Source organism: Maylandia zebra, linkage group LG11 (assembly GCF_041146795.1).
Source record: "Maylandia zebra isolate NMK-2024a linkage group LG11, Mzebra_GT3a, whole genome shotgun sequence".
Classification (NCBI taxonomy): domain Eukaryota; kingdom Metazoa; phylum Chordata; class Actinopteri; order Cichliformes; family Cichlidae; genus Maylandia; species Maylandia zebra.
Genome location: NC_135177.1, coordinates 12433967 through 12446460, shown reverse-complemented (window position 1 = coordinate 12446460; position 12494 = coordinate 12433967). Strand labels below are relative to the sequence as shown.

The 12494-nt window shown below is 39.8% G+C and overlaps 1 protein-coding gene across 2 annotated transcripts; it reads right to left on the bottom strand.

Moving 5' to 3' along the window:
- Positions 1-439: 439 nt before the first annotated feature.
- On the bottom strand, positions 440-11127 carry azi2 (5-azacytidine induced 2). 2 transcript variants are annotated; one of them, XM_004568058.4, is made up of 8 exons: positions 10974-11127; positions 9250-9504; positions 8399-8515; positions 8045-8150; positions 6628-6761; positions 6215-6279; positions 4973-5097; positions 440-2467 (listed from the first exon to the last, which is right to left on the bottom strand). In XM_004568058.4, the coding sequence occupies exons 2-8, from the start codon at positions 9481-9483 to the stop codon at positions 2025-2027; spliced, it is 1224 nt and encodes a 407-aa protein (XP_004568115.1). In that variant the 5' UTR covers positions 9484-9504; positions 10974-11127; the 3' UTR covers positions 440-2024. The 2 variants fall into 2 exon arrangements, with proteins under 2 accessions (XP_004568115.1, XP_004568116.1); XM_004568059.4 differs by having other exon boundaries at positions 8051-8150.
- Positions 11128-12494: the final 1367 nt, after the last annotated feature.

Here is a 12494-nt window from a genome sequence, read left to right as displayed (position 1 = left end):
ATATTACTACTGCTTTAAATAATAAGCTACAAAATTACAAATTATAAAATTAGATCATTACAAACATTAGCATGTTTAACATGACAATAGCCTGGGATTAAGGTTGATAGTGTAAAATTTTCTATAATTTTTTTTTAAACAATTTTCCCCCTCTACAATTTTGTTTCTAGAAACTAAAATTTTGTTTGAAATTGTGAAACAGGATTTAAAATTTAAGATAATTTAGGAAAAACAACTTTTTTTTTTCTTTTTTTTTTTTTAACATGGATGTTTCAATTCATCATTTAGGCTTTGTGGTACAGAGAAGGGCTTGCTGTCCCCTTTGCAGATATTTAGCTTTAAAAAAATGATTTAATCATCGTGGCTTTGTGTTCAGTGTTCAGTTTTAACAAACCACATAACATCATGCTTGAAGTGAAAACAGCGCAACCTCACGGTGTTGATTCCTTTCATTCATTTATTCGATCATATTTACAAACAGCCGGAAGTGCAGTAAATCTAAAATATAATCCATATCTACTGTACATTGCATTTTGGTTTGCAAATTGTTTACAGAAGTATGAAACTACTGCTGTAAAATAACATTTCTTAGAAATTAAGAACAAAAGACCACAATCATGATACAGATAAGAAAAAACTAAAACAAAGAAACTTACCCATGGGCCTTTGTGCTTTGTGCACCTATTTGTTAAGTCACATCTCATATTTAATCAGGTTATTACATTATTGTGTTGCCCCCAGCACAGGTAGCTCTTAGACATATCAGGCATCTTGGGGGAGAAAAAGCAAAAGCTAAGTTTTGGAGTGTATAACCATGTTTGGCAGAGTACTGAAGCCCACCATATACATTTATACAGATATGCACATTTCTTTCAGTTTCTTCTGTTTATTTGGTCTAAGATTCTTCAGTGCCCTTAGTTTATACTTTTTCACTACTGGGAGACCAGAGAGAGACTACCCTCAGTCCTAAACAGCAGGATTAACAATCAGCACAGTGCATAGTTCACATTTTCTAATGTTCAAAATGATGTGCCAAGTGTATGCGGTGCATTCTGCGAGTCCTTCAAAATAAATGCCGTGCTAAGAAACCAGCAATTCACAGCCTTACATCTACATGTCACTTCAGAGGTGAAAAAAGAAAGCAACACAATAGATGGTGTTGTCAGATACCAGACAGACTTGAGTTGTGAAGGTTATGAGAAATCATTGAACCTTCTCTCTCTTTACTTTGATATTAATCCACCTCAGTAAAAAGAAAACTTAATTAGCATTTCAAATTTGGAGCCAAAACCTGTAATTATCCTACAGTCAGTGTATGTATGTCTGTCTTCACCGTACAAAAACAAACACATCAACTCCTCCTACCAACACATCTCCTTCACATGACCATTAGACAAACATGGAACTACATACCCTCTGTAATTTACAGTGATCAAATGTAAAAAGACTTGCATTGGAGGAAGTACAGTTATACAAATTCTAGCACTATGCTGTGGCTCCAGTGATCAACAGCCACAGTTTATGGTGGAAGAGGCCCTATGATGAGATACAGATACAGGCACACTGTTGGATGTGAATATACACACACACATGCACGCACGTGCATGTGCTCACACACAAATTAAACTGCTTGTATGCATACTTGCACACAGTTATGCATGCGCATACAAGGACACAAACATGGACAAACTATTCTGTTGAGGATTTCTCATCAACTTTTTCTCTGCAAAGTCAGAAATGTTCACCGATGCGGTGAGCAGAGATGGCAGATTAATGAGTTTAAAGTCTTTACCTCAGAAAAAAAAGAAAAAGGCCTCATCTGGCCTCGTTTAGTTCCCACAACCAGGAGGTCCAGTCTCATCCGCCCCACAAAAGTGGTCTTATCACATTAAGGCAGGTAAGGTGGTAGCTATGTGGCAGGGTTGGAGAGTTTATTCATTGTTCCATTTGTTTATGTTCCATCAAATTTCTAACATTTATTTATCTTCCAATAAATTATTAATCATCTGTTCTCCCACTGTAACTTAATAAGGCTTGGCCCAATCTGTATGGGGAGGGCTCCTGGGGCTGCAGTTACTCATTGAGGACGAGGAGTTGGACGCAGCGGAGTGTCCCTCCCAGAACATGGCGTCACTGGGTTTTGGGGGACTGGGGAAGGATCGTGAACTGTCATCCAGAGAGGCCTGGTTCAGGGGAGGCGGGGGAAGTACAACGGAGCAGGCGTCGCTCCCAACCAGACCCTCTCCCGAACAACTCTGGGGGGGCCATGGGCCGTTGTACCAGCAGTCCTCCCTCAGACTATCTGGCAGCAGGGTGCCTGACGGACAGCCGGTGGGGGGGCAGGGGCGGCCAGAGCATGAGGGCAGTGGGGGGGCACTGGGGGGACGAGGCACTGATGGCCGAGGAACTGGGGGGTGGTTGTTCTTTTCCACGTCGTCCAGACACTGGACGGGAACTGTTGAGGCAGCTGCAGGAAGAGAGGAGGGTGAGTGCAAGAAAAAAAAAAGGATGAGGAAAAACGAGGGTAAAAGATAATCAAATGTTAGATGTGGTTGCACAAAACTGCATTTTTCTAGTGAGACCTGCACAGACAATCACTGCATGGACTGTGGCAATGTCCGTAAAACAAGCACAAATATTAGAGGCAATTGTTCAATTACCTTTTCTATCATTTTGGTGATACTTCAGTGACAAATTTCACTGTTGATTTAGTGACACTACTAGCTTTCAGTCATCACTGCCAAGTACTGAAAGCCTTACATAACGAATAAACAAATGCTGCCTGCCTTCACGTTAGACATGTTTACAAGCGATATGTCACTTAGACCAATGGTTCTTAATATTTAGAATGGTGAGCCTTTCATGACGTTGGAAATATTAAATAAAGATTGATCAATCTGACAGATCTTAAGTGGTGATTTTTGGCTGAATGCTATAACTTTGCAAAACCCTGCACGACTCCAAGATGGTTTTTTTTAGTAAATCTGGAAACTTTAAAAAGAATAATAATTTTATTGCACTTATTAGCAGTGTTTTACTAGACAGTAAAGGTGTTTGTTTTAATGAATTTCTCTAGCAAATAAAAATAGCGTGTTTTCTGTCATTTTAACTAAATGATGTCGGCAGCACAAATGAAATGCTCTTTCCTCACCCAGCTAAACACGTCTTTTTTTCTTTTCTTTTTTTTATTTAGCACTGAGATAACAACTCTGTATTTCTTTTCTTTTTTTTAACAAGTGGATTAAACTTTGGTTTCTAAAGCGGTTAAAAAAAAAAAATCTAAGCTCTGATCTCTAACTGTATAATAGACCTCAGTGTAAAAACAGAACCGGAGTAAAAATCGCACCCTGTGCAGCGGGCGGCGAGTTCCACAATGAAACCTTTGCACCATGTAAAAGTCACCGCTTGGGAATCAGTAAATAACAAAAGCAATAATTAGATTTTGTCCTCGAGAACAAAACCTAATCAGACCTGAACGCACAAACACATTTTCTTTCATTTCATACAAAGCATATCCTTACACAAATCACATGTCCTAATCTCACACAGACACATCATTGCTTTGCTTTCAAATCATCATCTTGAGCGAATAATAAAGTTTAAATGAGAGTATCTGCTCCTGCTTTTTTTTTTCCATACCTCTCTCCATCCACACATCTATCCATCCATCCCTCCCTGCTATGCTTCCATGAGATGGTCTCCTGAGTCTAGGATTTGAATAAAAGTGATTCCAAAGGAGGAACATTAGAAGAATACAGATACACAGTATGACTGAATAAATACATAGCACACCCCCCTCCTCCCTCTGCCCCGCTCCATTTCTTTTGCCGCTCCTGCTTTCCTCATTTCACTCCATCTGCTTCATCTAAGTTACAGGATTACCCTCTTATTCAGTGGAATAAATAGGGCAAGATTTATTTTCTTGCCATATTTCGTTCTAATTTTCACCTCCTGGTCTCCTCTTCTGACACTCCGAGGGAATCGACAACAGAGGTAATCCCTCCTAGGGTAGCATACATCATCACAGAGGGAGGGGAATGGAAGGATAGACCATTTCATGATGTCCTTTATCAAAGTGTTGGAGGACTTTGATAATATCCACAGTCTTATCACACTCTTATACAAACTGCAAAAAGAAGCAGGAGGAGAAAACTTCTTGGGAGGGGGAAAAAAACACTCCCGTTACTGAACAGAAGCAGTTCATTAGTTTCCCTGTTGTAATTACTTCAAGTACTCATTAACAGTGTTAGATCAGCTAAATGTGTTTGTCTCTCTATTAATTTACTCTGTAGTTACATCTACATACAATTGTTGCAATTTGTTTTCTTAATCTTTCATCATTTGTCCTCACTTCTTTAATAAGTTGCAAGCTTTTTTCAGGGGCTTGGGTAAGAACTGCATGTGTGTGCAGATGTGACGTACAACAACAACAACAACGTAGGGTTTGAGTTTTTCTTTTTAAGAGCCCTCTATGGGAGGTGGACTCTGCTTTGCTAATATAATGGCATGGGGAAAAGAATGAAAAACACACTGAGGTTAAATCAGATGTAAAGCAGATCAAATGTAAAAGATTAAATAAAATATATAAATATTGGGAAAAAATGAAATATGATAAGAACAGGATAAACATTCAAGAAAATGTCAAATAAAACAAACAAAAATATTACCTGGTTCCTAAAGGGAATGATATAAATGTCAATTATTTTTAGGGTAAAGACATGAAGAGACTGAATACATTTTGTATGGTTGCTTTTAGGAGGTTCATTTAGGTGGCGACCTACACAACAATGCATTAATGCTATAAAGGAGACTCCTCACTGTACAGGAGCTGAGGTGGTGTGAAAAGGACACAGTGGAGCACAGTTGATTATCACACGCACTAAAACAAACATTAAGCATGGGATGATTTGTATTCAGACACCAACTGTGGCGCAATCCTGAGCTCACTCACATTTCTGCAGATGTGCCTCACCTTGTCGCGTCTCACTGATCAGTGGCCTGAGTTTCCTAATCAGGCCTGTTTGGTGCTTCAGCTCTGAATGGAGACGGCCGACCTCAGAACACAGAGCTTTGTATGTCTGCTGCATGCTCTTCTCCCTACACAATAAACAAAGCATTTCACTTAAATGCAAGTTTCCTCAAAGCTGGTGTTAGAAACACCCAACTGTCAGACAGGATCTTGTGGTAAATATCATGAGCAGCTATAGAGTACGCTCAGGAAAAGGAAATATTTTAGAACAATCTTATTCTGAAGTCAAATTCACCTGTTCACTGAAATTTCACAATGCCAAAATGCCACCCATTATGTCAATTTTAGTCAAAAATTAGTGGATTAAATGTACATATAAGATTAATCTATTAAATAAATTATAGACATACCAAGGTGATCATGTGCTTCTTTGCTGACACAATTAATATCAGTGACTACAGTCAGACAATACTTAAGAAGAAAAACAACAACAAGTACTGGTTGATTTGATGCTTAATCAGCCAATAACATTATCTGTATTACAAACAAGAAGACAAAATAAATAAAAACAGTGATGTATTTAAGGATGGCAACACCTACAAAACACTCTTATAAAGATGCAAAATGTATCAGCACTTGTTTTGAGTCCTAACACCTGCCTCACACAGCAAAAAACATGAACAGAAAGCCTATGGTGGAAAAACTAGGTTTTTGTGGTGCTTAAAATAATTAAAAAGGTAGACAAATTATAACATTTTCTTTCTTAATAAATGTTAATAAATAAATTCCATACAGACGTTATGCATGTCAAAATTCTGGACTTAAATTTGACTTGTGTTGAGCACCCAAGTTTAGGGTCTAGCTCTTCATATACTTTTGAGGTTACCTCCACATCATGCTGCAGACATGCATGCAGTCTATGATGAGCAGATTCATAACGCTGCACCCTCCTCTAGTGGCCAAACAGGACAAGTACAATTGAAACTGTGGCCATACAGAGCACTGCATTCACAAGCTTTAGCTTTCAAAGCAAAGACATAAAAACAGTATATTCTGTAGTTTCGTGTAAACAGTGTTCCTACCTGATTCTCTGTAGTTTCATCAGGGCGGATCATTTAAAACTGATTTTTTTGCTTAAGACTGTGCTTTAGGCAAGACTTCCCATCTATTTACAGTTGCTTCGTAACTACAGGTTACAGAAATTATGGTTGGGCACTTTTTAATGATATTCATAAAACACTATACCTTGCATTATACTTTGCATCACAGGTCTGGTCCAAGTCTGGTCCGTTAAGGCCATGCGGCTCCCCCTAAAACAGAGTTAAGTTATGCAAAACAGAGAGTGGAGGTGCAGTCTCTTGGTTGTTTCGGACAACCCTCCCCCCCAAAAAAACCAAACAAATCTGCATCCTCCACTCCACAACAACTCACACTTATGTCCGTCTGTCTTTTAAGAGTTCATCTCCCAACTGTTAAAGATGTAGCATACCCACCCTGGCTTTGTCTTCACTACTGTGTTTCCCAGTGTCACCCTGTCTCTCTCTGCCCTAACACCTCTACCGATTTCTCCTCCTTTTGTTATGCGACAAGAGCGTCTCTCATCTCAAGCGCCCCCTCTATCCTGTTCTCTGAAACTCCTTCTTCCCTGTTTCACTCACCGCACTTCTCTCTAGTAGCCGATTGTTCTCCAGTGTCACCCTCTCCAGCTCTTCCTGCAGTTTGTGGATCTTTAGCTCAGTGTTGATCCTTTCCACCTGCCAGGAGTCCTGAGAGCTGTTCAGGCTCTTCATCACTGTGGACAAGCACGCAGAAAAACAGATGGAATTTGTGTTACAAATGGTACAAAAGGCATAATTAATTAAAGACACTGACTTTTACACTTTTAGCAACCAAATATTTTAACATCAGTTTAATCATAGAGCAACATTTTACATTTACATTTTCATAGAAAATCATAGGTAGTATGGAAGTAAAGGAGAATGGCACATGAGTCAAAATACTCGAGCCTGTCCTGTATTTAAATTGTACTTGAATCAACATATATGTTATATATAACCACAAAAAAACCAAATGTATGTTATCATATCATATAAATCAGGTTGCTGGATTTTTTCCCCTACTGACTATATGACACTATTTATTCTTCTAGTACTGTATTAGATAAAAGTGTTGAAATAAATGTAATTGTTACTCAGTTACTAATCACATTCTGGATGTCAAGGGTTCCTCTCAGCTTTAGGAGGATGTAAGTGTACCCTTTGGGATATTACAATTAGTTCTCATTATTTGAAAATGATACGATTTTGCTGGTTTCGTCAGACCTTCGACATTGCCTGCAATGGTTTTCAGTGTGAAGTGGGTAGGATAAGAGGCTACCAAAACAACTGGTGTTTGAGTAAAGAATCTGAGAACCGTGCCATGTTCATGACTGAGCATAAAATGGATTGACAGAAGGGCTGGTGCTGTGTCAGATGTAATGCAGGGGATGCTGGAATATGAATGACTGTTAACGCGCTCTAATGGCCGCAAGCTTCCGTTACAGAATAAGAGAAGTTACTTTCCTCTGAAGGGTGGCTGGTTAAGCAGGTGGGACATCCAGATCGAGAACAGACTGGAGTATCTGCAACTCTACTCCAAACAGGTGCCAGCTGAGATTTTTCAAACTTCTCATCAGGTTGTCGCTTCGAGGTATAATGGGCACACCCAACTAGTAGGTGATCCCAAGGTAGACCAAGAGCTCATAGAAGACATTATATAGCTTCTATGGTCTGAAAACATGTGGGAGAGAGGGACGTCTGAACTAGCTCAAATACTCTACTGCTACCATGGTTTAACTCATGAAAATGGATGGATGGAGATATTTTAAAGAGTAGATTATTACTTCGATTGTCCGACATAGCTAATTATCAAACAATTTCAGTCCTTGAATTTAATATGATTAAAATTCAGGAACAGGATTCTTTTCCTTGTATTTCATCCAAATCTCATGTGCTCTAAATGTCCACTATCTGTTTCATCAGAGGACAGAACCATTTCCACTGAACAGTTCAGAGACAGCAGGCCTGTGTACTCTACCTGTACCTTGGCTGGTGTCCATTTCTGTCCTCAGCTGAAGCAGCTCCACCTCTTTGGTGTGAAGCTGCTCCATCAGAATCCTTTCTCTCTCACTCGTCTCCCTTTTCTGACAGAGGAAAAAAAACAAAAAAACAAAACAGACAGTGAGCCAAAGAGCATGAAGGTAGAGTCAGTGTATTTAAAACAATGTTTCAAACTCTTACTTTTGCAGTCCCAGGTGGGCAAAAAAACCAAACTCTCTTTATTATCCTTATACTTGAAAATAAGCTACTGTCAGGTTTGGAAGACATTAAGCCTTTAAGCTTGGCTGCACTGTTAGTTTATGAGATGTTCAGATTAATCAGTAAAACGCACCAGTTTGTTAAGCTCCATCTGCAGGTCCTCCTTCTCTATATAGATACCTCGGTAAGCACTGAAGGCCTTGTTCACGTACTGGGGCCCCTCTGATGAATGAGCATCTGGCCTGAAAAGCTACAGTGGTGAAAGAAGAAATAACAGAGAAGAAAGTAGAGGAGAAAAAAAATGTTCAATTTAAAATGTTGCGGTAGGAAGTCACTTTCCTCCCACCACATCCTATCTTGATGGACCAAGTGCTGCAGCACATAAAACTAACACTGACAGATTTTAAACAAACAAGCTCGTGCTCTGCCCACATGTTGTGCCCAACTTTCGCTTCGGTCTGCAATCGGTATTAAGACCTTTGCTGTTCAAATAACTCACTCTCTCACTATATCCGTTTACTGGATCCTTTGTTCTTAATTCCAATTTCAAGAGCATTCTTCTCTGCTGAATATGAGCACAGTGTTTGCCAAAGACATACTTCTCCAGACCGCCTTTCTTTTTTAAACAGAGCACATTTATTTCTCATTGTTGGGTTTTTTCTGTTTTGACAACAGACAAACAATATTAATGATGCTGACATGCATACACTCCAAGAGGTTATTTTTCTTTTTTTCTTTTTTTTTTTTTTTTTGCAGTGAGATATTAGTATTTTGTGTTTGTCCATCATTCTGAAGTCGTGCACAATAGAAAAATCATTCATCTTTGTTCATAGGTCACCCTTTGTAAACATTGCTCTCTGGTTGTTTAGACAGCATGATAAGCTCTATGTTCTTAAATTTTGTCTCTCTCTCTCTTTTCTATCCCCATCTTCCCTTTGTTGTGCCATCCTCCTACTCTTTCCTACTCTATTCTTCCATCTATACCTTGTCTTCAAGCTGCTTCACTCTCTTCTTCAGCAGGGCATTGTCTCGCTCTGTCTCTCTCAGCCTCTTTTTGATGTCCTCGTATGCCGTGACCAGGGCAAAGTGGGAGGCGACCGATTCGTCACCGGCACACACCGACACAGGACTCTCAGCAGCAGTGGTGTAGGCTGTCTCATGTTTAAGGATGCAAATGTCATCATCCACTGCTGGGGAATCCATACCTACACAGGCCATATTCTGAGTCAGATAGAAGACCTGGAGGATACATGAAGAACTTCTTTAAATATCCTATATTTGTGTGAAGAAAAACAAAGTCAAACTATATTAGATTTATTATCATATTAAGAAATAAATATTTTCTATATTATCCAACAAACAGTCTACACTGTCAACTTGTTCTATTCATTCATAAGGCATTTAATGTCTGTAAGTAGAATTCTCCTAACAGTCAATGGTCTTTTTAAACCACAGTTTCACAAAAGAAGAAAGCCCCGCCAGAGGTTGACATCAGAAAAGCCCTAAAGACAACGAGAGGTTTTTAGCATGCAAAATCAGTTTGTTCACATATTGCATGCAATTTTGTGCTGGTGCTTCCTATTACCCTTGGGCACTTGACACTGGAATTACATGATTTTGATTTAACACCAGGGATGAATGTACTTGGAAGGTAGGTCCTCTTCAATTACCAACACTGAACAATAAAGGAGTCAGATCTGTAATAGTCTACAAAAGATCTACCCCCCAAAAAAGGCAATTTGCAATGTGTGATTTCCATAACATGTACATAACATTGTGTACACTAAGTTTCTGGCCTATGGCTTTGAATGAGAGGCTGAAAAAGAATTTATCAAAAAGAAACTTTAACTCTGCACATTTACAAAGAAATATCTCACACTGACTTGAATGCCTTTGTTAAAGGAAGTGCCAGCAGAGCTGACTTCCAGGAACGATATGAGTGTTTCAGTAAAGCTACTTGACATTTCCCCCACACCCTCCTGGATAATTTCTGCTCGGAGTAGCTCGGTTTCAGAGACGGTGCAGCTTCTTGATGATGTCAGCATGCAATGATGCAGCAAACACACAGGAGCCAAGTTTTTATCACTAAAGGCCTAAGCCTTTAGAAAAATAAGTTTAAGCAGAGTTACCGAATAGTTTGATAGACCCGCGGAGATGAATAGAAACGGAGAAATAGAGAGAAAAAGGAAAACTGCTGACTTTGACGACAGTCGGCATGAAAGCGAAAGCGACCCACAACAAGTACTTAAAAACGAAAGTGGACGTGAATCCAAAACAAGGCAAGAAGAGCGACGTAATTCCGTTAAGACTTCTCCACTTAAAACAGGAAAGCTAACAGCTAAAAATCTTATCTCAGCTGAAAAAACACAATCTTCCACACAAAGCGACAGCAGAAAACATCTATAATCGTTCTGAAAACAATCAATGGATTTCGCGTGTATACAAAGCTAACGTTACGCCGTTAGCTTCCGCGAACAGTGCTGACAAACACCAAACAACCCTGACGTCCGGTTGTGAAACAGCCAACAATAAGAATAACACAACAATTAAGCAACGGTCTTTAGAGAAACATAAATACATATCGACAGCTCCGCGCATCAAAATGATTGATCTATTATGATGATAACGGCTAGCTATGCTTGGCTAACGTCTTCTGGCTAGGTGCAGAAAAAGGATACGATTATTTTTTATTCTCGACTTTCAGTTACCGTGTTAAACGCTGTCCTCAGTTAGGTATCGACTGACCACATAGGACTGTCATTTAATTTGGAAAAAACAAGAGCTGGTTCAAGGAGAAAACAAAGAGACAAGGCTCGGCACTGGTGCCGTGTCTCGACCGAACTGACAGGTGAGAAAAACAAAAACTTCCGGGAGTCACTCCGCTGCTCAAGTCCTTTCAAAGTAAAAGCACAGTCTTAAAGAGCGTGTGCACTTTCTCACACACTGTTACGATCACCATAGCTCCCATTATCCTTTCCTCGGTATATGCATACCACACGCTTCATGAATTCTCCATAAAAATATAAATATTTGCTCCATGTTCTATACTTCCAACCTTTTATGTTTCTCATATGACTCCCCCCCCCCCCAAATGCTGCAACTCTAAACATATGAACCTGTGAAGGTTCTCAGTCATCCAGGTCATCGTAGTCAAAGGAGCTTGCAAAGAAAAGCGTCTGGACTTCTTTAAGTTGCTTGAAGACGTTTCACCTCTCATCCGAGAAGCTTCTTCAGTTCTAAGGTCAAATGGTGGAGAGTCCCAGATATAAACCTAGTGGGAGTGACCCCCCACAGAGGGACAAAAGGACCCCCTGATGATCCTCTAATCGCCTGAGCCAAGGTGGGAAACTAGGCGTGGGTCCCAATCAGCCAGAGTTTCGGGTGTGTTCATTGTGAAACCTGGCCCCACCTTATCATGCGAATTCCTGAGGTCAGATGGCCCAGGATGTGAGTGGGCGTTAAGGCGTCTGGGAAGGGATCTCAAAACTGGATTATAGATGGCAGAGAGTTGGTGTCGTAAACCGCCGCCTCTGTTCAAAGATGGTCCCTCACAGTGGACATAGATGGATTCTTTCACTCCTCTTTCAAACCATCTGTCCTCTCTGTCCAAAATGTGAACATTGGCATCCTCGAAAGAGTGTCCTTTATCCTTAAGATGCAGATGGACTGCTGAGTCTAAACATATCACATGTCACAGTCGAGGGCAGAAGGCACTTCCTCTCCCCTCCTAAAATCTCCAGCAGCAAATGATGAAGTATTTGCTGCAAGTATCTGAAAAACTGAGATTTAGGGCTTGGTCTAGAAGGTGCTTTGCCGCTTCAGGACCTGGGCATCTTGCTGTAATTAATGGAAGCATGAATTCTGTTCTCTACCAGAAAATCCCGAAGAAGAATGTCTGTCCATCAGTTCATGTGCTGATGCTCAAGTACAAATGTATTACGTGTTTAAAAGTTGAATACAAATTTAATGCCACAAACTTGAGTTGTCATATACATCTGTGAGTTTATGTGTACAACAGTATGCACATGTGGTCTGTGCATGTACACACACATTTTAATCTAAAAAATTTGCTGAAATTAAAGTCAGAAGCTTTCTCAGAATGCTGACTTTTTCCCCAGAATTAGTTTTTCTCAGAATTCTGACTTAAACCTCAGAATTCTGAGAAAAAAAACTCAGAATTCTGATGGAACTCTGACTTTAATCTCAGAATTTTAACCTTTTTCTTAGAA